Below are 25,662 nucleotides of genomic sequence, written 5' to 3' on the forward strand. Positions count from 1 at the left end.
ATGTAACTAAATGAAAATCATTATTTCTTAAGCTGAAAAAAGTTGGTGTTAAAGTCAAAAGTTCAAGAAAAACTGTCTGAATCTAAAAGAATGTATGCGTACTGACTATTCTATTTCTAAAACAAAAGGTGTTAAAACCAAAAGTGCTAGAAAAACAAGCGTAATTGTAGCTGTTTTAATGATGTTTGACCTTATATAAGTCAATTTTTAACGAGTTTTACCATTTGATAGATAAAACAAAAGGTATATAGATTTTTTAGGATTGGTTGAAACCATTTTAGACGTTATATCAAAAATAATTTTAAACCACCAAATTTTCCTCAGTCATGGATAGTACAAAGGGTACTGATCTTAATATGGTACGATGACACGGCCGATGGACATTATTTCACCCTCGTCTGTCACATAGCGATTAATCCCAATACATCCTTCCCTAACTAACAATAACTGATCTGATTCAACCTTTTAATATTGAGTTTCAACCCTTAATAGTTTTCGGAATAAAGCTAAATATGAATGATTCTGTTCTGGTTGGTGGTCCGAGGACATACATGAAGATTAATGAAGATCATGAAGATCTTGACGGTACCAAAAAGTATTTCCAATTGCTTTGTGGGTATATATACTCTATTGTTTAGTCCTTTCCAAAAGAGGGCAGATGTTCGTCAGGTATGATACTACGATTGATGTACTGTTGAAATAAGTGAGTTAAGATGTGTGTCAGGTCTGTTGACATTTCCTTCCGTACACATGAATAAATGCAATCAAGTTTGATTGTGTTGGTGGCATTTATATTGTTTACTATTATTTTTTCTACACTGGTGGTAACATTGATGTTTCTCGTTTTATTTGCCGGTGGTAAAGTATCAACTTTGTTTATTTTAAAAAAGGTTATTACCATAGTTTCATCAGCTGATTTGACCTCTTTATTCATGGTTCCATTTTACTTTTCGCCTGTGACTCCTGGTTTTTCTTGTAATTATCATGGGTTCTGTTCCATACGTCGTTTTTGTTAATGTTAATCCAGGCTAATGGGTGCTTTCCTTCAGCTGTTTTAGTTGAAACATTCTTCATAGGCTTCATAGTTGTTTTACTTGGTACATTCTTCAAAATTGTTCTTAAAGGATTTTTTTTTTCATTATCAATATTGAAGTAACAATCTGTAGAAAAGTATTCATTCTCGTCATATGCGTTCTCAGTGTTTGAAGACCAACAGAGTCAAACTATACTTTAAAATTGGCATGCTGTTTCTTTACAAAGAACACTGCAGTAAGAATGAACAGCAGACTGGTTGCCTTGAATCAGAATAACGAGTCCGGGTAGGGTTATACATTAATGGAGGACTATTACCTTGTGAACTAGCATGTTAAAAAAATCAGCTCAGCGTGTTGGTATAGAACAAAGCAGGGTTTTAACAAAATCTTTTCATAGCAAAAATGATCAGTAAAACAAGATCTACAAATATTTCAAAAAGCAAAATTGTAAGTTTTTTTCCTATTGGGGTTATGTGAATGAAATATTTTACCCATAATTTGTATTTAATTTGTTATTTTGCTTCTGTCATGCAATAGAGGTACCTTTTTGGTTACTATTTTTGTCTTGCGTCTAAAATGTCATGAACGGTAACACTCAACAGTGACTGAACATCCTTCTCAACAAACAGAAAAAGAAGACACATTGGAACAGACCATTAACAGTCATGCTTAGAATATTGAAATTCAGAGCAGGAGAGTAAGGCAATATATCAAATTATACTGCAGATAACGCAAATATTTTAAGTTTATTGTTTTTTTCATAAATTTCCTGTTCATATTTGCAAACAATATAAGCAAAGTAGTAAAAAAATCTACATTAACTTTACTGAAACGATGACAAGTGTTTCATTCACCTAAAATACTTATGCTTTACTGCGGAAAATATTATGCGATAATTTGAGAATTAAAGGGAAAGTACATACTTACCCTGTCCACTCACAATGGACTTAATAAATATTTTATCCCAACTAGTCCACCGATTCTGAGAGTACCGTACCAGAGGAAAATGTATGAATTACAGATAAATATATTTATCATGCTGTAAACAAGTTTGTTTATATAAACTTTTTAAACAAGTTATTGACAAACATACAGCAATAAAAATCTAAAATGTTATATCATTACTAAAAACACATGGACCAAAATCCAATGTCAACCCCGAAATTATCACCATTGAGAAAATATGTGAATTTTATTTAAAGATGTTTAGTAATTTCAGTAGATCTTTGAAGAAAATTACAGTAGGTGACAAGTGATGGCAAACCCTGTATTTGGCCTGATGAGCTTAAACCAGAAATAAACAATACTGAAAGATACCTTGTAAATGAGGCTGAAACAATGGTGTTCTTTTACAGCATATATGATCCCTAAAAATGTCCTTTTGTTTGTGCTCTTCGCAGTGAATACTGATAAGTTTTTGTCTTTGATACTGATGTAGCTAACTATCTTCTCAGATTTTGTAAAACGTTACCAGTGTCCGAGTAGAAAGTTAATGAGCCAGAGGTATGTCAAAGAACGTCTCGACCTTCTTCTTATAAAGTTCATTGGAAGGTACCAAGTTCTTGTTGATAAATATCCCTTATCAACTTCACAAATAAATAATAATAGTCGAAAAGTATAGATTCTGGGTACTAATGTTGTTTATCATCTTAAATAAGTGTAATAGTATTCTTTTGTTTGTCTTTATGAATAATACTTTTACTTTTAAGTGTTGTTGGTGATATCCATTGGACATGTCTCTGTACTTATACATCCCTTTTTGTGCTATGGTATATTTTTGTATTCATGTTTTTCATTTTTGCTAATGTGCTATGTGTATATGCCTTTTTGACTTTCTTTGTGACATATGACATGGCTCTGTACTTATACATCCCGTCATTGTGTTATGTTAAATTCTTGAATTCTTGTCTTTCATTTTAGCTAATGTGCTTTGTCTGTATGTCTTTTTATAGTGAAAGCTTATAACACAATGTTGACTGCTATACCCTAATTTTTGACATTTTTACCTATTATGTCTGTTTGTTTTGTTCACACATCGGTGTCAATATAATGGAATTTTATATGACTGTCATACAATTGAGAGGTTAAGCTAACTATAAAACCAGGTTTAATCCACTATTTCATACTTGAGAAATTGCCTGTACCAAGTCAGGAATTTGACAGTTGTTTTCAATTCTTTTCAATTGGTTTGATGTGTTTGATCTTTAGATATTATAATTTGTTGACTTTGTAAGAATTTTCCTCTGCATTTGGTATTTTTTGCGACTTCACATTTTTTTTAATATTTGACAAGGTAACTAGGGCAGGGGTTTCATTATCTTTCATGTTGCCTGGTACTTTCCACATTTCTAGGTGGTACTTTTCAATTTATTCCATGAATATCTTATATAAAAATTCCTACATTTAGGCGGTACTTGTCAATAGCATAGGAGGGTAAAAGTAGCGGGTACCGCCTCCTAATGAATGGCCTGCTAGGGTCATAAATTATGTTGCTTACAAGGAAGCTATTTAACCAATATTCCAAGTCCAAAGTTGAATTCATATCCATGTAAAACAGAGTCTGCATACCCTCTGAGAGCATCGGAGATCACCCTTGGTTTATTGTAGTTTTCATGCTGCTCAGTTCTTAGTTTTCTATATTGTGTTTTGTAGACCATTGTTTGTCTATAGGTTGTATTTAGTTTTTCGTTGTCAGTTTGTTTTGGTTTTAGGAGAGTTAGGTATCTATCTTCCTCTTGTATTCCTCAATTATTAGCAATCACTAAATACCCCAAAAAGTAAATTTTAACCTAATCCTGTGTTTGTTCTGAACAACTTAAATATAAAAAGTACATGAACACTCTTTTATAACATGTGTGTGGCAACTTAACAAACTAAAGCAAGTAAATAAAATGAATTATATCTGTTTATTTGCAAAATTAGATTATTTTTAAATAAATTAGAGTTACAACATTGAAATGATATTTTTACCCCGTTTTTGAACTTATAACACATACATAGTTATCCTATTTGTAAATTTACCATTTGAATCAAATCCAGTATCATTTTACCTTTTATAGAGTCTGTATTTATATAGTTGGTTATGTATGCACATCTGGAAACATTAACCCTCAAACCCATTTCGGGTAAAATTGTATCTTCCTTTAGTTGTGTTATTCTTTTCAGGCTTATTCCATTATTCTACATGAAAAAACTATGTCTTATGACACTTTAATTTCCTGCTTTGAGAAATCAAAATCCATCTGTTAATCAGTGTTTATAAAGATTTTTTGTTTTGCATAAAAGGTAGGGTTGATGTGCAGTTCAACATATATTTTTTTACAATTTCCCATTTTAACGTTAGCTTTTCTGAAAATGTTAAATGTTGCATATTCCAGTAGCTTATCCAGTGCTCTTATGGAAATAAATATGCCACATGCCATATGCCAGAATAAAGAGGACAAAAATAGTATGTCTTGACTTCAAAAAGAAAGGATATCAAATAGCCCAATCCACTTCTTCTTTAAACCAGGTTTAAAACCCTTTTCATCTTTAATAATATTTGTAGAACATTCATAATCATTGATTTCTAAATACAATAAAAAAAAAAACTACATGTCATGAGATTGTGAAAAATAATAAATACAACAATTTGTCTGTAGAATGCTACAACATATAAATAATGTCATTAAAATGTCCAGAAATGGTAGCTTGGTTATACCTGAGGTTTGAATTTTCAACAATTTTAGAACATTTTCAATGTTTAGTAATATCTTTTTTAACCAGAGCTTTCTTGTTACTGTAACATTCATACAAATACTATTTTGGTATTATGGGTATCAATCAAAACATTAACAACCTTTCATCACAAAATAAAGAGATGGGAAAATGTCAATGAAAAAGAAACCCAACAAAAAAAACAAACATAGACTTAACAATAGCTTATCTGTCAATAAGTTTACTAGAAATCATTTCCATAATAAGATGTTTTCCATATTTTCTAAAAAGTGTGTGTAAAACATGAAGATAAAAACTGTTCACACATTTCTAGATTTTAGGTTTAGATCTTGCTATAGCCTATAAACATTTATATATTATCCAAGATCATATCTTAACCTCTTCATGATTTTTTGGGTCATTCGGTTGCATTCTCGTTGATTATTAATTGTCAAATAATTTGCAATTTGAATGCTTAAGAAGTATAATATATATAAACTATCACAAATACAGACAAATACTCTAACTAACATGTTGACATATTTCTTTGAACATTGTAATCAAAACAATGATAGTCATATCAAAGTAATTTTAGTCATCACTTAATTTCCTTCAAATACTGATCCATATCTGGGACGTCCTTCACAATAAAATCCAACAACATCTGTCCATACGCCTTGCCCTGAAATAATATACAAGAGTATTTATATAACAATATTAAAAATATAGTTAATTAAGGGGAGTAACTCTACCTTATTTCATTGAGATCTAACTGGCATCATGTTGGTGAAAGTGTATTATTTGTTTGTGATCTACTGTGGAATCACTATTATTCATGAGATATAAATGTTTGTGGATTGAGTGGGTAAAGGTAAGCCACTAATTCAAATACTTAAAAAAGACTTAAATTTTCTTTTATGTTTTAATGCAGACTTTGCTAAAACCAAGAATTCAAATATTCATGAAAATACAATTTTTAATTATTCAAAGAAAATTGCTATCCATCAAAATAACTGAATCCAAAGAAATAAGTTTCAACCTGTTATTTTGAATAATTATAATTACCTGAGGGTCACTTCGTAGGGATGCAACACCACCTCCTCCTAACGATTCAGGTAAGACAAAGTTCATTCCATGTATACCAGGAACGTAGTATCTACGAAGTAATAAATATACTTTATATCCAAGTATTAAAATAAAAAAAACTAAGAACTAACCCTTCCAGAGCGCCTGAGATCCCCCTAGTTTTTGATGTGATTTTTGTTGCTGTGTTTTTGTTTGTCTTATGATCTGTTGTTTGTTTGTTTGTCTGTTTTTGTTTTTTTTCTTTTTAAGCCATGGTGTTGTCAGTTTATGTTCAACTTATGAGTTTGAATGTCCCTCTGGTATCTTTGGCCTCACTTTCATAACAACTTATTAAGAGCATTTGAAAAAGTTTTGAAAAAGACAATTTATTTTCCACATTTTGAGACATATAAATGAATAAGTTATTATACAGTACTGAAGGTCAACGCTAAGTGAAACCCATGAATGATTATATATAAATAATTCTTAATTCATGCGTATTTACACTATATTTAGGAAAACAAATAATCATCAGGGTAAAAATAGTCTTGTGAATACTCAACTCATTAAAGTAAATTGCCTTTACCACTGTTTTCAATTATCAAAAATTCTTATTTAAAAAATATTGTAAATTCCAGCATTTTTGGCACTTTAAGGGACCATCTATAATCATACTTTTTTCTTACAATCTTACCTCTTTTTTTCAATTTTCATATTTCACAAATGACTTTTTGTAATGGCTGACAGACATAAAGCTTATATGACTAATGTGGAATTCAAATTTAAATGACTGACCTTTGTACAGAAGCATTACTTGGATTATCAAATAAATGTGAAAAGTATTTCTGGACAGCTTCTGATGTTAACTGCTGCCTTAGGTATGGTAATATGGCTGGGTGTCTGGCTATTACTCCTAAAACAAAGATGAAAGGTTTAAAGCTATAACATAGACAAAAAACTATTGTGGTTGATGTCTGAAGAACATCGCTGAACATAACAAATTTATGTGAGTAGTTTTACTATACTATTTGTATCACTGATTACCTATATTACACATATTTCCTTTATCTCCACTCCTTGTGTAAGCCAGGTCTTCCAATCTGTATGACTTGTTCCCTGTCTGTACTATTACTTCATCCACTACATTCTGTTCCTTGGCCTTAGGATACTCAGCTACTGGAATTTCCTGAGGTTCAAATTTTTCAACATGGTTGCCATTTAGGGAAATATCAATCTATAAAAATGAAACATTTCTGTATCACAAAAATGAACATACACATACTAAACCAATGATTAGGATTAACAAAAATGTTTTTAAAAAAGACGGTATTTCTGTCTAGCTATTGAAGCAGACTGTATTTCTGTCAAGCTATTGTTGAAGACGGTATTTCTGTCTATCTATTGTAGAGGACAGTATTTCTGTCTAGCTTTTGTAGAAGACTGTATTTCTGTTTAACTATTGCAGAAACATACACATACTAAACCACTGATTAGGATTAACAAAAATGATTTTAAAAAAGACGGTATTTCTGTCTAGCTATTGAAGCAGACTGTATTTCTGTCAAGCTATTGTTGAAGACGGTATTTCTGTCTATCTATTGTAGAGGACAGTATTTCTGTCTAGCTTTTGTAGAAGACTGTATTTCTGTTTAACTATTGTAGAAAACAGTATTTCTGTCTAACTATTGTAGAAGACGGTATTTCTGTCTAACTATTGTAGAAGACGGTATTTCTGTCTAGCTACTGTAGAAGACTGTATTTCTGTCTAGCTACTGTAGAAGACAGTATTTCTGTCTAGCTATTGTAGAAGACAGTATTTCTGTCTAGCTATTGTGGAAGACTGTATTTCTGTCTAGCTATTGTAGAAGATGGTATTTCTGTCTAGCTATTGTAGAAGACGGTATTTCTGTCTAGCTATTGTAGAAGGCAGTATTTCTGTCTAGCTATTGTAGAAGACAGTATTTCTGTCTAGCTATTGTAGAAGACAGTATTTCTGTCTAGCTATTGTAGAAGACAGTATTTCTGTCTAGTTATTATAGAAGACTGCATTTCTGTCTAGCTATTGTAGAAGACAGTATTTCTGTCTAGCTTTTGTAGAAGACAGTATTTCTGTCTAGCTATTGTAGAAGACAGTATTTCTGTCTAGCTATTGTAGAAGACGGTATTTCTGTCTAGCTATTGTAGAAGACAGTATTTCTGTCTAGCTATTATACTGAAATTTTAAAATACTTTGTATCTTTAAACAAAAAAAATTAGAAAAAAAGTCACCACACAATAAGTGTGGAGTTTAAAAAGGGAAATCTTCCACTTTGTTGTTCCAAATGGTTTACCAGTGTCTAAATTTTAAATTACAAATGCCATTTATGAAAATTACAATCTCTATAGAGATTGAGAAAAGGATGAAAACAGGTTCATTATCTTTGAAAGAGAGATTCTACTTGCATACCTCAATATCTTTTTTAGGATACATGAAGGAAAACAGTCTCAATATTGGTGATCTGTAAAAGAAAAACAACTGAAGTTTGTTTTAGAAACACGTTTATCAGTACAAATTTTTCAGATATTTTTTTTTTATGAAACGAGTTCAACTAATGTACACAAATAATTTTTTATATTCCATATTTTTTTCATAAATATACAAGTACTACTTTCCAGTATATTCACATTTTGTCTGGACCCTATTTGGTGGTGTTAAGTCTTTCAGAGAGGTGGGAGTTTATTTTTTCGTCTGTGTTGATGGCCTATCTGTTGTAAGTTACCACAATAAATTGAAATGTATATTTCATAAGAACTTTTGATTGGCTGAAAGCAATCATGAGTCAATCCAACATCAAAAAGTATTCCTAAAAAAATTCAACAATCAAGACAGCACATACTTCTCATGACTACTTGCATCAGAAAACAAACAGAAAATTTGTTATAGCTGTATTTTCATGGTTGTACATAAATACATAAATACACATTTATAAGATTTAAATGCTTCTTTTTGTTCTTTTAAAGGATTATAAAAGTGCTGATTATGCAGACTTTTTTAAAATGTGCTTCAGTCAACGCTTTTACACTCCAATAAAAATTACAAAAAGAGGCATGCAACTCTTAAATAAAGCACATTGAAAACCATATTACATAACTTACACTCTAGGTCTTCCTCCAACCAGGCCTGTAAGTCCTGGAGCTATTATAATAAAGAATATATATGCAGTTTAACAACAAATCATTGAAAAACATATCTATTGAGGTTAACAGCAATCACTTAAAATCAAAACACTGTTTTTGTTTTTAGTTTTAAAACAAAAAGTAACTAAAAGGTATAACAAAGCTTGGTACACTTAAAATAGATGCTTTAAATTATGTTTTTTATCAACTTATAAAAAAATTAAAACAAACATGCTACCCGCTCTTTTTGTACAAAATATTCAGCCACTGAAGCAAAGCATACATGTTCTGCATAATAAGCAGAAAGGCATCACAATTTTTAACATGAAACTCTCTTACAGATATAAACTTTATCTTATCTTAAATATAAACTGGTTTCCAATTATGTGAGTTACCTACCCATGCCAGTACCAGCTGGAGCTATTTCTTTAGAAAAGAACTCTAAAGCTTTTTTCTGATGATGATGGACAGCTAACCACAATACTGATTCCCTGCTGCCCTGAAAAGAAAAGGTTAAAATTGTTTAAACGAATCTCACTCAGTAACAGTTTTACTTCAGCAAAGTTGGACCTTTGATCATTTTGGTGTTTTTATTTATCGTCCAAAATTTCTTAAAAGAATGATCTACTGTGGATTCATTTATTTTTGTGGGTACCAATGTTCTTGGATTGCTGAAAACTTGCTTCTACCTGGATATTATGTAATATCGTGGTTTTGACAAATCTGCATACAACCTGGTAAAATTTTAAACTTCGTTGAACATTTAAATTCGTGGTTTGCCTGTACCCATTAAAACAACAAATATTGGTATCCAACGAATAATAATGAATACACAGTATAAGAACTCATCATATACACTAGGATTCAAATCATCTATGCCAAGAGCGATTTCATCTACAACCAGATGCTCTGCAGGGTGCAGCTTTATACGACCGCAGAGGTTTAACCCTGAACGGTTGGGGCAAGTATGGACACAACATTCAAGCTGGATTCAGCTCTAAATTTGGATTGTGATTAAATAGTTGACACAGCATAGGTTTCTGACACAGAATGAATGTGGTCTAATGAACTTAAAATATTTTTTTTGCCTTTGAGCAATTCACTATGCTGTTGAATATTAATCCTCTCAAAAAAATGTTTGAAGAAATTTTCTTTCTATTTATGAAATCTGAAATGAAAAAATTTAACCCCCCACCCCCATTTTTTTTTTCACATCCCCCTTTCCCTTTTTCCAAAACTGATCTCAATTCAAATTTCTAATGGAGTTTGCAACAATAACTACTCATTTAAATACATCATAAAATATTAAAATGTAAAATAAAGTGCTTGTTATCACTGAATGGTAAAGATTGTCTTAATTTATCAGTTGGTAGTAAAAACGAATATACATTGTATATTGTATAAAACAATGATTTAAGTTGATTCAACTACTATTCTGGACAAAGAAATACTCCAATTGAAAATTTCTTGCTATTGCACAATATTGTGCAATTAGATATTTCTTGCTATTGCACAATACTGTGCAATTGAAAATATTTGCTATTGCACAATACTGTGCAATTGAAGATTTCTTGCTATTGCACAATACTGTGCAATTGAAAATTTCTTGCTATTGCACAATACTGTGCAATTGAAGATTTCTTGCTATTGCTGAATACTGCGCAATTGAAAATTTCTTGCTATTGCACAATACTTAATATAATAATTTTGTATCCTGATTTTAACCAACTTGAAAACTGGGCCCATAATCAAAAATCTAAGTACATGTTTAGATTCAGCATATCAAAAAAGCCCAAGAATTCAATCTTTGTTAAAATCAAACTAAGTTTAATTTTGGACCCTTTGTACTTTAATGTAGACCAATTTGAAAACGGGACCAAAAATTAAAAATCTACATACACAGTTAGATTTGGCATATCAAAAAACCCCAATTATTCAATTTTTGATGAAATCAAACAAATTTTAATTTTGGACCCCCATTTGGACCAACTTGAAAACTGGGCCAATAATAAAAAATCTAAGTACATATTTAGATTTAGCATATCAAAGAACCCCAAGGATTCAATTTTTGTTAAAATCAAACTAAGTTTAATTTTGGACCCTTTGGACCTTAATGTAGACCAATTTGAAAACGGGACCAAAAATTAAGAATCTAAATACACAGTTAGATTTGGAATATCAAAGAACCCCAATTATTCAATTATGGATGAAATCAAACAAAGTTCAATTTTGGACCCTTTGGGCCCTTTATTCCTAAACTGTTGGGACCAAAACTCCCAAAATCAAACCCAACCTTCCTTTTATGGTCATAAACCTTGTGTTTAAATTTCGTAGATTTCTATTTACTTATACTAAAGTTATGGTGCGAAAACCAAGAATAATGCTTATTTGGGCCCCTTTTTGTCCCCTAATTCCAAAACTGTTGGGACCTCAACTCCCAAAATCAATCCCAACCTTCCTTTTGTGGTCATAAACCTTGTTTTCAAATTTCATTGATTTCTATTTACTTATAATAAAGTTATATCTTAAAGTGGTTTTACTAAAACTGCATGTAATATAACAAAGACGTCTAAACTGTATGAATTTGTATTGATGACTGAAGTACAAGATAACGTCATAAGTACACAACGTTGGATATACAATAATGCCGCGTTACGTTAACATTCTCTTCTGTGCGTGATTTCCAACAAGTTATTGTGCGAAAACTAAGAATAATGCTTATTTGGGCCCTTTTTTGGCCCCTAATTCCTAAACTGTTGGGACCAAAACTCCCAAAATCAATCCCAACCTTCCTTTTGTGGTCATAAACCTTGTGTCAAAATTTCATAGATTTCTTTTTACTTAAACTAAAGTTATAGTGCAAAAACCAAGAAAATGTTTATTTGGGCCCTTTTTGGCCCCTTATTCCTAAAATGTTAAGACTAAAACTCCCAAAATCGATCCCAACCTTCCTTTTGTGGTCATAAACCTTGTGTTAAAATTTCATAGATTTCTATTCACTTTTACTAAAGTTAGAGTGCGAAAACTAAAAGTATTCGGACGACGTCGACGACTACGCAGACGACGACGCCAACATGATACCAATATACGACCAAAAAATTTTCAATTTTTGCGGTCGTATAAAAAAACTCTTCAGTGACACTCAAATATAAACAGCTAAAAAGGACAAATGCAGTAGAAAGTTGAAGAGCATCGAGGACCATATCAATAAATATTAGCACTTGATTAATGAGGGTCTAAATTTGGGTCTGAATTTCTAGTTTCCTTAATTTTTTACTTGGCTTTTTTGTGGATTTGATGATTCACAAATATAAATGTTCAACTTAGTACAAATTTTTCTCTAGGTTGTTTTAAAAACCACAAAAGAACCTTTTTTTAAAAATCCACGAAAGCAAATGAATCCACAGTATTTGCTCAGCACTTTTGAGTGTTACATGTATTTGATATGCAAGTACAGATTTTGATATCAGAGTATACACAACTTTAAAATAACATAATGTGGGTTTATTTATATTTTTGCATACCAATTTTGGTGGATATAATATGGATTTATTTATATTTTTGTGTACCAATTTTGGTGGCTTAAGGACAAGTTATATCTATTGTAGATACATGATCTTGTTATTTTGTTTTATAAAAGCCTATGATAAATATTTTCTGTGTAGAATATTTACATTCATGGTTCATTTGTACTCAAGAAATCTATAAAAATTGGTTCAAAAGAATAATATTTTATCTTCAGTCTCAAAACATGTAAATTCAGATTTAAAGAATAAATCATTTTTAACATTACATGAGGTAAATTAGTCATTGGTCCATAGCTTTGCTCTGCACCCAAAACTTCAATATGCACCCTGGAGAAATCTTCTAAATTCAACTGCTTGAATATTCTTCTACATCTGGAAATAAAGAACTATTCAAGATAACATATGTTCATTCAGAGGTATTGGTTCCAACTAAATTTACAGGTTCAAGTTTGTGAAGTCAAGCATGTATGATCCACAGATCCAGGGGGTGGGGGTTCCTTTTTAATCATCAATGTTTTTGAATAGGGACATCTAGTTTGACCCCCTCCCCCTATGTTCTTGGTAAGGAATCCCCCTTTCGTAAATGGCTGGATCTGCCCCTGCTTTCACTTCAAAATTGAAATTGCAAAGCAGGAGTTCAGATAAGCACAACAAGAGGAAATAAGAGAAAAACATGATTTTGTGATGTTTGCTTAGTTTCTGTCACATTGAAGATGTTACCATTTTTCTATTTAAATATTGTAAAATTTACCTAATCCATATCAATATGTAAATTTCATTTAAAAAACACTTTTATTTTAATAATCTTTAACATCAACTTTGTTGTTACTTAAAGTCTCTTCACCTTTTAATAATTTGATCTGCAGTTTTCTCTCCTTTTTGTTTGGTATTAGGACCTCTTATGATTGCCACAGCTGTAGATCGGTAACCATCTGCATAGGTTGCACTTGACTGAAAAAATAAATAAATAAACAAATTGAAGATTGCACAAACTGAGTGTTTTTATTTCATGTATTTTCTAAAGTTTTGCAAAAATATGTATGTTTTGGTTAACAAATGGTTAAACTACCATTTAATGTTCAGTTGCAATACAAAATGCATAAAATATGTACACTAAAGCAGAGTTTACTTTGGATGGTTATAAATTAGAAAAAAAGTATTAAAATATAAATATTTAGGTAATATTATAGAGGCTTCTGGTAAATTCCATACATCACATATGGAACTTTAAAAAAAGACACAAAAGTTCTATTCAGTTTGTTTAAATATTTGAATAATATAGAAAATATATATGTATAAATATACATAAAAAACTATTTGAATCTTTAATAAAACCAATTTTAATGTATAACTCAGAAATTAGGTATATGGATTACTATGAAAAAATATTAAGATCTAAGAGTAGAGCGGTAAATAATGATAAAGATTTTGATTTACTAACATCAATTGATAATAGCTTTATTGAAAAGGTGAATTTAAAATTTTGCAAATTAATTCTAGGTTTAAGTAGAAAAGCAGTAAACATTGCATCAAGGGCAGAGTTAGGACAATATCCAATAGATGTATATTTAAAGGTTCAAGCACTAAAAAATATGTGGCAATAGTATCTAACACAGAGATTAATCCGTTGTTATATGATGCCTATTGCACAACTAAACTGTTGGATGAAACAGGAACCTATTCTTGGTATACCTTTGTAAAAAATATAACTCATGAAAATAATTTAAATATATATGATATACAAAATATTGACTTTATAAAAGACAAATATAAAAAGCTGTTCTTTAAAAAATTAAATTCTTTAACAGAAAATAATAAATTATTTATCTATAGTAAAATCAAAAAAATATATGAAACTTATTTACTCAAAGAGAATAACTTTGAAATAAGGAAAAAAAATAATAAATTAAGGGTAAGTGACCATATTTTGGAAATTGAAAGGGGTAGATACAAAAATATAAAATGTGAAGAACTTTTATGTCAATATTGTTGTCTAAATAAAATAGATAACGAAGAACATATATATTTACATGTATAAAAAGTAAAGATTTGAGATTTGAATTTTTGAAGAAAGTTAGAAATATCTTTTCTGATATAGATAATATTGATAATTCCGATAAATTGGTTTTATGTCTTTCGTGTCCGTCAATTATGCAGTATGCTGCTCCATTTGTTAAAAAGTCATGGTCACTGAGGAGGTTGGACTCAACAACTGCATGAAAGATACATATATGTATATACTGTTTTGTTCTTTTGTTGCTATTTTTGTATGATGTATTGTGTTGATTTATGTGTGCCTTCAGCCCCATTGGGGTATAAATGTGCATTTACTCAATAAACATTATAAACATTATATATATAATGCTATAACAACACATTTGTTAATAAATATCTAGATAAAGGAAAATGCTTATAATTTTACTATGCCAGTCACACTTTTTGTCGATACAAGACTCATCAGAGAGGCTTCAAATTAAAACAATTGTATATGTAAGGACAAATAGTGTACAACATTGAAAAGCTGTTTGAGGACCAAAATCCCCAAAAGGTTTTCTCCATACAGCTAAGGTAATCAGTGCCCTAGGTAAACAAATTCTTATTATTTGTATACATGTAACTGATTAATCTTTTGGGGGATGGTATTTGTTAGAATCTTGAAAAGGATTTACATCTTTTTTTTATTTTTCAATAGGGAAATCAATGAGGACGGCAACGCCATATCAACACCTAAGCTGTTGCCAGGAAAAAATAAGCAATATAAGACTCCTGATGAGGCATTTAATGCCGTAAGGTCCAATGAAAGGAGGATAAAATCCATGGCTATCAAGCAGATTGTTAAAAACATAAAAAAATTAGCTGATCTGCAAACAATAGATCTCTCCCTTATATTTTGTGTAAGGGATGAGGTGCAGAAGAGGCAACTAATTAAATATTGTGGCCATGGAGAATTTCTCCACAGACTTAAAAATGTTGAGCCTGTGCTTAAACAGGAGGAATTCGTCAAATCAACAAGTTATGAGGAATTCCTTCCAAAAGTACAGGCTCAAGCTATAAAGTTTGTGACACCATCCAAATTGTCATGTGGGCCTGGTGTGTCAAAACACTTGGCACACCAACAGAAACAACAACTGGAGGAAACTGAAGTCATTCCAGTTGAACATGAGAAGTCAATTACATTAGGTAAATCTATAATTTGTATGATTTAAAAAAAAATCTAAACTTTAATTTCATCTTGATTTAGTTGATGATTTTGGAATTTTCAGAAATGATTGCATCAAAACTATAAGATAATAAAAAGGATAACAAGCTAATGAACTGAGGTCAAAATGTGATTTATCTCATAGACAGTGTGTGATTGCACCACATGATTTATTGATCAACATAACGCCCCTTATCAGATTTTATTGAAATCATGTGAACTACCTATTCTAGCAAAATATTTCACTTTAATTGAAAAATTTGTTTAAATAGATGTTTTCATCCTTACTGACTGTGTATACTATAAAATAATTTTATTTCACAGAAATAAATTCTCCTAAACAAAAGCAGAAGAAAAAGAAAAGCCAACCTGCAAAAAGAAAACTGATAAATGGTAACTGTAATTACTACTTTTCACCTAAAAGTTGTCGTATATTTTTGAAAATAATAATTAAAAAAAAGTTAAGACATATACATATTTATAAAAAAAATAGAAAAGAGAATGAAGTATAAATTCCAACGAGACAACTTTCAACCTAAGACTAGGACAGTAATTTAAAAAGCTATTGGATAATGTATAGAAACAAGAATGAAAACAGGTACTTTCAAAAAAACTGCTCAAGGAAACCACTGAGACTCCACTGCATAGGCCAGAAAGAGATGGCCAAGAATAAAATTGAGAAACATGCATGCATAATAGTTCAGGAAAATGATCATTACCTTAGCATTGCTTAGATATAAATCAAAATTTTAAAAAATTTACAAGACTAACAAAGGCCATATTCTAAAGTTCCTGAGTTAGGGCAGGCACAAATATATGCATGACTTTAAACAATGAGTTAAACAGAAACTAAAGAAGAGGCAAAACTTAAACTTCAAAAAAGTAGGCAACAGAACAAATACCTAGGATTGAAAAGTGTCTAATTTGCGTGTTTTTTTTTTAGAATCAGGAGAAAGGGATGACAATGAGGAGGAGGAAGAAATTGGGGAACCAATTAGACTGATTAATGAGACCAATGCACCTGAGGTTTGTTTTAATTTTCAATAACTTCCCAAACATTTTCTTTTTCAAAGTTGTATTGATTTCGCTCAACTAAATTAGTCATCAGCATTATTAAATCAGTTCCCGTGTTCTCGAAATAAAGATTATTATTATTATCATAGTATCAATTTAATTTCTGTGTTTGAAATAAAAATGCTTTGATGGTTAACATTATATTTTTTGTTTGATAGATTATACAACACATAGAGCCTACCACTTCTAAGCAGAAAAGAAAGAAAGGCAAAACGCATCAGAAAATACAGGCTGCAAAACCTAAATTGATCTATGGTAACTTTATTATCAAATAAATTCATTTTTATCATAAAATTTCAAGCGAAATTTATAAATTTATTAAGTATCGGTAGTACAATTGTAATGCAGTATTTTCTACAATTCTTTTTTTGGAAATTAATACATTTTTTATGGTTAAATTTTTTGATTGATAAAGTGTGATTAATTGTTTTACCAAACAGAAACCTAAAAATGGAAGACAAATTTTTTGTATACTAAATTTTCTTTTGAAATTCAGCACTTTGCAAACAAAAAGTAAACTTTGAACATCATCTTAATTTATGTGTTTCTAATCACGAAGTGCATATTACAAATATTGACCCACCTTTTTTCAAGAATAATACATTTTTTTTAATCTGTATTATTTTATTTTTTTTAGATTCAAAAGAAACGAATGAAACGGAGAAGGATGTCACTGAGGAAGTGAATACTGATGTTATTGAACCTGTGGTGAGTTTACAAATTTTACTTTTATGAGCAAGTGTGATACTTTAATATGATTAATGATTTATTTTATTTTCATAATAATTAGTTGTTAGTTTATACGTAGATTTTTAGTAACAATTATTTATTAATTTATAAAATAACAAATTAAGACAAGCAAGTTATAGAAGTAAACTATTTGAAAAAGACACCATATACTTAATTGTTATGACAGAAAGTAAAACTGTAGTTTTTCCCTAATATATGCGTCTTAAAAAAATATGAGGAAAAATTACTATGTGCTTTATTTTTATTTTTTAGCTGTCTGAACCTATAGAGCAGATAGCTGTTAACAATCAAGACCAGCAAGGTATTTTTCTGTTTCACTTAATGATTACTCAAATCTATAGGAAAGCAAAATCATTAGGAGTGTATTAACTTGATAACAAGATAAGATAAGAACCAAAAATATGTATTTGACAGACAGTTTGAAAACAAGCATTTATAAACAAAAATGCTAAATATAAACATATGTATAACTGATAAAATGCACTGTGCTCCCCTCACCAGTTTCAAGGATATCATTGATTGTATGGCAGATATATATAGACTCCTCAGATTTCACTATAGATAAGAGTTAATTTTAATGTTTCTTTTCTTAGGTGCTACAGAAAGAGATGACCAAGATATGCCAATCATTAAAGCCCCAGGTATTAAACTTAGAAACTTTGATTATATCCCAGTATTTTTATTACTTGGTACATGATAACTTTTACAATTTACTACACTTAAATAATCATGATAATCAGTTAACCATACTTAAACTGTAATGTGATTCTTTCATATATCATTCCTTCTTATTCATGTTATTGCCGTTTTGAAGATAAAAAATCCTGACAAGAGTTGTTCACTGAAACATGCCAAATGACAAGAAAAAATGAAAAAATTATTGAGTTATATTTGATAGACCTGTATGTAAAATCAGTTATTTTTTTTTAAAAATCAACAGATACTAAAGCAATTTAGCTGCAAAATGTAACGTCTTTAGAAATTACAAATGTGCTTTACTTCATTTTTAATAGCAAAAAAGAAACGAAGAAATACTAAACAAATAGATAGAACTCTTTCCAATGACCATATAGACCAGGATGTATCACAAGACATCCAAAATGTAAGTATTTATATGAACTTAATCATTAACAGAGAACAGTAGTTTACATATTTCCAAATGTAGACTTTTCATGAGGTAAACTACATGTAAAGTGTGTTTACATTAATGTTAACTAAATGTTTATATACATGTAGTCATATTGTTTGTATGTCCATATGCCATCCTGGGGGCCTTAATGTTTTTGTTTATAAAATACCTATTCCCTATTCTTATATTTTGTATATATTAAAATAAAAAGCTTACATATCATTAGTGTTCTAGCATTTATATTTTATTTCAGCTTCAGATCAAATCAAATAATTAAATTTATTTATTCTTTGTAGGATCCAAATTCCCAATCAGATCATGATGTGACTGCAGAGGAAGGTAAGCACACATATGTATTTAATGAATAACTATCAAAATATGTCATTTGACTGATCATTAAGACTAAATAGTTAAATCTGATTCTTAAAATTTTGTTCTTTAAATAATAAATTCAATATTTTTTTATTAAACTGGTAAAAGATAAATTGCTATTCCCTAAAAAAAAAATGCTGACATTTTGGAAATTCCTTATTAAAATTGTAACCTTATTTCCTGTTTACAATTTTGTTTTGTTAGATGCATATGTCAATATAATGGGTTATTAGCATCAACAGGTGTTGAACACCACTTGCTAAAATAAAAAGATAATAAGATTGATGATTGATGATACATTTATAGATGTGGTTTTTGAAAACCACTAAAACCCACCTCCTTATTATATTTTATCTGCTTTAAGATGTTTATGATTGCAAACACTGACCTTTTGATATAAACGCTTAATCATTATATAAACTAAAAGAAATTAAATTGAAAATGAATAAAGACGAAATATATATGAACTTTTTATAAAATTTATTCTTCCAGATACAGAAACAACATGGGAGATAAACTCCTATTATGCAGTTGCGTTTGAGGATCGATGGTATCCTGGAGTGGTGACTGCCATCAAAGGAGACAACAAGGACTGGGCCTCGATCAAATATATGCACCCTAGTGGTGAAAATTTTAAATGGCCTGGCAAAGAAGACTCTGCATTAGCACATATCAATGCCATGCTCTGCAGAGTCAATGTTAATAGCTTGGCAAATGGTCGTTTATGGACAGTGGCCAACATTGGCAAAATTGATGATTTATACAAAAGTCAATCAGAACTACAAATTGTTGAAATTGATTATCAATAGACTACCGGTATGTAGTTACTGTTTATAACATGCATCAAATTCTATTAAAGATCATTTCAAAGTGAATTGTCCTTAATATAGCAAAGAGAAAAAAAATCATTTGTTAAAGTATTAAAACAGTGTTTTTGCTAGATTCAACAATGTTCAAAGAATTACCCAAGGAGACAATTTATTTTTGGCTGTTCAATATCTAATCAATGTCATTTATAATTTTTAAACACATAAAATTCAATCAAAGCTTTTTGTTATTCATTATATCAAATTAAATCAAGAATAAAAACACATGTAATCTTTTCCATATTTTCCTTTGTATAAATTATCAATTTTGCCAATATTTGCCAGTCAACAACAAAACAGCCTTAGAATATAGGATGTATATGTCCTTTATGTGATAAAGAGGTGGAAGAGGAATTTCATTTTTTCATAACATGTACAGAACTTATTAGACCTAGTCTTCTTGTGAAGAATGTCATATATTTATTAATCAATTATATTGTTAACAGCATAAGTGAAATGTATAATGTAAGAATTGTCAATACATTTTTATATGAACTGTGTGCTATTGGTGACTAACATTATAATGTAATATTTCAAGATATTTAAAATGATAATTTCATAGAGGAGGTATGTTGCATAATCTCTATTATTTTCAATGCAACATTATTGTATTGTTTTCTATCTATCATTTAGTTATTTATATGTTTGTTATTTTTTTGTTTATTTAGAACAATCCTATATTGTTTGGATTTTAAAACCAATAAAAATTCTTATTCTTAATCATTGAGGGTTCAAAGGTCATTGGGTTTAATTTTGTATACAACACTTGTACATTGATCAAAGAAATTACCAACCTTAAAACTTGTCTTGGAATGAAAATGGAATTTTACGATAAGCACCATTTTTATTATCTTAGTAAAAGCTTCAATCTATTACTGTAATGGTCCTTTGTATCAAACTTACAGCACTACCGTAATGCTATTCCAGTTCAGTTCTTTCAATAGACAACTATTATATAAATTTAAAATGTACATTAGGCGATGCAAGTAGAATAATTGTTTTACCTTTAATTCCTAGACAAGGTGAAGATTAAACTATAACAGTTGTTAGCTTTCAATGTTGAGTAAAACATTCATGAACATAATGATGATAAATTCAATTTGATAATTTTGATATATTTGTTGTTGCTGTTTTACTTTAATATATATATACTACACTATATGGAGGAACAAAAACAAACAAACCTAGAAACAAATTTGTTTTTCTGTAATGAAAAATTAATTTGTACCAACTAATGGGAGATAACCCCTACTTCCTTAAAAAAATTGTTATATTACAGAAAACAATAATATTACAGATTTGTGTAATATTACATTTTAATGTAATATTACAGTTTTCAGTAATTGCCTGGACTGCTATAGTTGGTACTTGTGTACTGGTACTATTATTTGTCTGTTTGTCCTTTACATTTTTAGCCATGGCGGTGTCAGTTTATTTTTGATTTATGAGTTTGACTGTTCCTCTGGTATCTTTCACCCCTCTTTTGGTAACTACTATGTCATATTGGCAATCATACCAAATCTTCTTATTTTCATAGTATAGCTATATGTTGTCAGTTGTAAGCATAGTCTATTGAGCATACAAAAAAACTTATCAGTCTACTCAATTATACCCTGAAAACAACTTTACAGTGTTTGTTTTGCTTGTTGTTGAAGACTGTGCAGTGACCTATAGCTGTTAATTTCTGTGTCATTTGTTCCCTTTTGGAGATATGTCTCATTGGCAATCATACCACATCTTCTTTTTTATATTTGTAAGCACAAACTACTGGAAAAACAAAAATGTCTACCCTACATACTGGCTGTATAAGTATAAATATCTGTTTTGGGGTGATGGTTGCAGTGGTGGATTTAGAGGGGGGCCTTTTCTGGGAAAATAATTGGTCGATTATATAGGGAATCACTGAAGCATGACCTGGAGCAGGCCCCTCTTAGGCAGTCAAGTGCGCCTCCACTTATGAAAATTTCTGGATCCGCCACTGGGTTGAATGAAATAATGTTAAGAGTTGCATTATGCCATGGCATCAGTTCAAATAAAATTTACTTGACATTTGATTAACAAGAAAATCCCAATATTATAAGGCAGGGATGTAAGCCATACGAGAGTGATGTCCTGGTCATTTGACATGCCATGAAAAACTCTGATGATTTATGTCAGTTTCATTACTGCTCCATATCTTGAGGCTATTCTAATAAAATGTATGTTGGAGGATAGGATGGGACCTTCACAATATTCCTACAACCAAGAACCATTTTGTAGATAATTTTGCATAATGATAACAGACACATACTGAAATAAGAATGTGTCCATAGTACACGAATGCCCCATTGGCTCTATCATTTTCTATGTTCAGTGGATAGTGAAATTGGGGTCAAAACTGTAATTTTGAATTAAAATCAGAAAGATCATATCATAGGGAACATGTGTACTAAGTTTCAAGTTTATTGGACTTCAAGTTCATTAAAAACTACCTCGACCAAAAACATTAACCTGAAGCGGGACAGACAGACAGACAGACGAACGGACTAATGAATGAACAGATCAGAAAACATAATGCCTATAAATTGGGCATAAATATTCAATAATTGAACTTCCCTCATACCCTCCCACAAACATTTTAATGAAATAGCCCTTAGTTAATACATATGCAGTCGGAAACCAGGTTGAAATAGAACAAAAGAATCGAAGCTCTCTATTAGAGAAGGCGATAAATGTTTACTGTATTGTTTACTATAGTGACAAATTTTTAAAAAGTTAATAGAAACAAACAAAACTGCAATTTTCTTCTCAATTACGAGGTGTTTTATTTCAAAAACACCATTTGCATAAGTTTTCAATTTATCTAGTACATAGTTAAGCAGAACAATTAGATATCAAGTCGACGACATGTGTATCTTTCAAGTTGGATGACAAAAATGCATAACCTCCGATTTTTTTGAAAAAATTACCACGGACGGAAAAGATATCAATCTATTAGTTCAGTAATTTTCGTGTCTGCCCTTCCATTATGTGACTGAAGAAAAAATTCCAAAAAATAGGTAACAATTGTATCGAAAAGAGAAAATCGAGTGCACCTTTTTATGTTAGGGCGTGTTTGAGTTGAGTATTTTGTCTTGATATCGTTCAAAGTAAGAATATTTCATACATCGTCTCGCTTCAGATTCTATCATTTTTATATATTAAAGCTATAGGTTGACTTTATAACACACAAAAATAACAGTACTAAAAGATGAAATATATGGGTCAAGTGAAATACCTATCTAATGAGTCACAAAAACAGGGAAGGTGTGTTCGAATAGCTATTTTTTTACTGAAAGTACTTGACGACAGTCTTACAAGTTGGATGATGAAAATGCATATCTTCGAAAAATTCTAATTTTTTGTGTGTGATAACTAGGGTTTATAGTCTTCAACCACTAAAAAAAATCTAGTCTGCCCTTCCACGAAATATTTAATTAGATTTTTTTTAAATGTTTATGATTTTTCGAAAATTCCACCTAACAACCGATCAGACAATAGTTTTAAGTTGAATCAATGCAGACAAGATCATTAACTGATGCTCATTAGCTAGTTGATACATTTGTCTTTTAAAATATAACTGATATATAAGGATCGTATTGGTGCAATGTGGATAAATTTATCGGTTTCCAAGAGCAAAATTGGTAGCGCGTCATCGCTACAATGGCTTCCATTTTTACGATTGTGAAAATGAACTGGCGTAATGGGGAGATAATTTTGACGAAGTAGGATCCTGACTGTATGCATTTGGCTCTAATGTGTCTTACCTTATACTGACTAGTTGGTGGTTTTCCTTTAGCTCCTGTTACAAACACTGCTGCTTCATCAGTTCCTGCTATCAAACAAAATATAAAAAATAACTTTAAAGAAATCAAACTGTTTGAGACGTATAATGATATCTTTTATGTCTGCATTTAAAAGTTCAACAGATAACCATAAAAATTTCTCTCAACAACTAGTTAACATGATTTATTAAGTAAACTTAAAGCAAACAACAACAACTATCAATACCTACCAATCAAAAAAAAACATAATCCAGATATCCTGACTTGAAACTGAATGAACATCATGTACAGGAAACAATTACAGTAATCTTACAATTTTGAAAGATGGCACAAATATTTGTTGATATACAAAGACATTAAAATGTTGATATAATATACTTCTATTACCAGAAGTAAAATGATGCATGTAACTTACAGTTAATTTCATCTAATTGTACTTGTGTAAAATCACAGACGACGTCGGGGAGGAAATAATGTGCTGGGTCACCAATCTCATATACCAACTGTTCACTAACGGTAGCTTCATTGATTAAACCGCCAGTTCCTTTTGGTTTAGTCACAATAAAATCACCATTAGCACTGCACTCTACTACAGGAAAACCAATATGATCCCTGTAATAATTAAAATTCATTAACCAGAGACCCTAAGAACCTTAAATATCACATAAATTATTTATCTTTTTAAAGATTTCTTAAATGTTAATGTTTATTGAAAAGTACTACATGTATCTGGGGTTTTTTTTCAGTGTAAATTCATTAAATATATTCATATTATATAAATAGAGTTCTACCAAAATGGTCTTTAGATGAGCTAAACTGTGTATTTGTAAACTGGCAACAAGTTCATCATTTTACCCAAATGTAAAGAATTCCCTTCAGAATACATTTGGCTGAGAATTTAAAAGTTTTTGCTTACAAATAAATTTCCGATGGTAGTAAAAGAACAGAGTTCCAGAGTCCCCCACATTGCACATGTTTTATATTTCAAAGAGGCACATAACTCTTTAAAGAAAAGTTGATCTTTTCACCATTATATAATTTGTCCAAGATATTGCTGATATTAACCCCTATAGTGTACCCGTGAGACCCCTTACAAGACCAGACTGTTTTCCAGTTTGCAAATATTTTACTCACCAATCAGGGACAGTTTTCCAGTCTGTAAATATTCCTCCAGTTACTTGTGCACCACATTCTATCAGATGTCCAGCCAAACTGTAAGATTCAAATGTGGATTTTTTTTTATTGAAGTGTAGTCAGCAATTCATACTGACATCATATAATCATATAATTCCATTGTCAATTTTCGGATTCATATAATATACAAGTTCTTAAAATTAAGTTGTAACTCTCTCTGGTAAAGTTGACCTCAGACATGATATGCTCTTCTAGTCTTTGTTTTAATGCTTCAAAATGTTTTATGCATCTGACCATGTAAACTATTGGGAGGGAAGACTTAGTGGTTGTTTAATAGATAATTTATAGTAATCGCCAGCCTGTCAACTAGATTGTGAGTTTGTGGTGTCCTTGTGTACTAATGTGGAATCATTTATTTTCATGGGTATCAATTTTCGTGGATTTAGGAAAACTTGCATGTTCGTGAATATCTTATTTCGTGGTTTTGCCGTAATTCTGCACACACGCCTATAGAAAATTTGTTATTCATGGCACATTTAAATTCGTGGTTCACCTGTACCCACGAAATCCACGAAAATTGGTATCCAACAAATAATAATGAATCCACAGTAAATTCATGGAAGCTGTTTGTTGTTATTCAGTGGTTTACAGGTGTCATACCACCAATTACTCCCTCAAATTTAGAACGTATGTGAAAGTAGGCCTACTCGGACAAAAAATAGTGCATTTGATGTCATTGTTCACCTAAACTAACCAAAAAATTTGCAGAAATGAAACTTTTGTTGAAAGAGAAATATATGAAGACCATTTTGAGCCAAATTTTACCTGTCTAGGAGTTTGCATTTAAGATTGAGGAT

General features: G+C 30.5%; 2 protein-coding genes across 2 annotated transcripts in view; one reads left to right on the plus strand and one right to left on the minus strand.

Moving 5' to 3' along the window:
- Positions 1-3,921: 3,921 nt before the first annotated feature.
- The window catches only part of LOC143042565 (uncharacterized), a 34,298-nt gene continuing 12,557 nt past the window's right edge, over positions 3,922-25,662 (minus strand). The window contains exons 8-19 of the mRNA XM_076214965.1: positions 24,806-24,883; positions 24,087-24,283; positions 23,654-23,721; positions 13,323-13,429; positions 12,745-12,850; positions 9,351-9,450; positions 8,931-8,970; positions 8,242-8,293; positions 6,840-7,029; positions 6,591-6,708; positions 5,796-5,886; positions 3,922-5,412 (exon numbers count right to left, since the gene is read on the minus strand). Coding sequence (XP_076071080.1) covers positions 5,329-5,412; positions 5,796-5,886; positions 6,591-6,708; positions 6,840-7,029; positions 8,242-8,293; positions 8,931-8,970; positions 9,351-9,450; positions 12,745-12,850; positions 13,323-13,429; positions 23,654-23,721; positions 24,087-24,283; positions 24,806-24,883 — 1,231 coding nt within the window. The 3' untranslated portion in view covers positions 3,922-5,328. The remainder of the gene's footprint in view (positions 5,413-5,795; positions 5,887-6,590; positions 6,709-6,839; positions 7,030-8,241; positions 8,294-8,930; positions 8,971-9,350; positions 9,451-12,744; positions 12,851-13,322; positions 13,430-23,653; positions 23,722-24,086; positions 24,284-24,805; positions 24,884-25,662) is intronic.
- On the plus strand, positions 13,567-20,981 carry LOC143042566 (uncharacterized). The gene is made up of 10 exons (XM_076214966.1): positions 13,567-15,658; positions 16,002-16,070; positions 16,621-16,703; positions 16,910-17,006; positions 17,389-17,459; positions 17,754-17,802; positions 18,095-18,142; positions 18,515-18,603; positions 18,927-18,969; positions 19,495-20,981. Exons 1-10 carry the CDS (start codon positions 15,115-15,117, stop codon positions 19,809-19,811), a joined length of 1,410 nt encoding a protein of 469 aa, XP_076071081.1. The 5' UTR covers positions 13,567-15,114; the 3' UTR covers positions 19,812-20,981.

The sequence above is a fragment of the Mytilus galloprovincialis genome, chromosome 8 (assembly GCF_965363235.1).
Source record: "Mytilus galloprovincialis chromosome 8, xbMytGall1.hap1.1, whole genome shotgun sequence".
Classification (NCBI taxonomy): domain Eukaryota; kingdom Metazoa; phylum Mollusca; class Bivalvia; order Mytilida; family Mytilidae; genus Mytilus; species Mytilus galloprovincialis.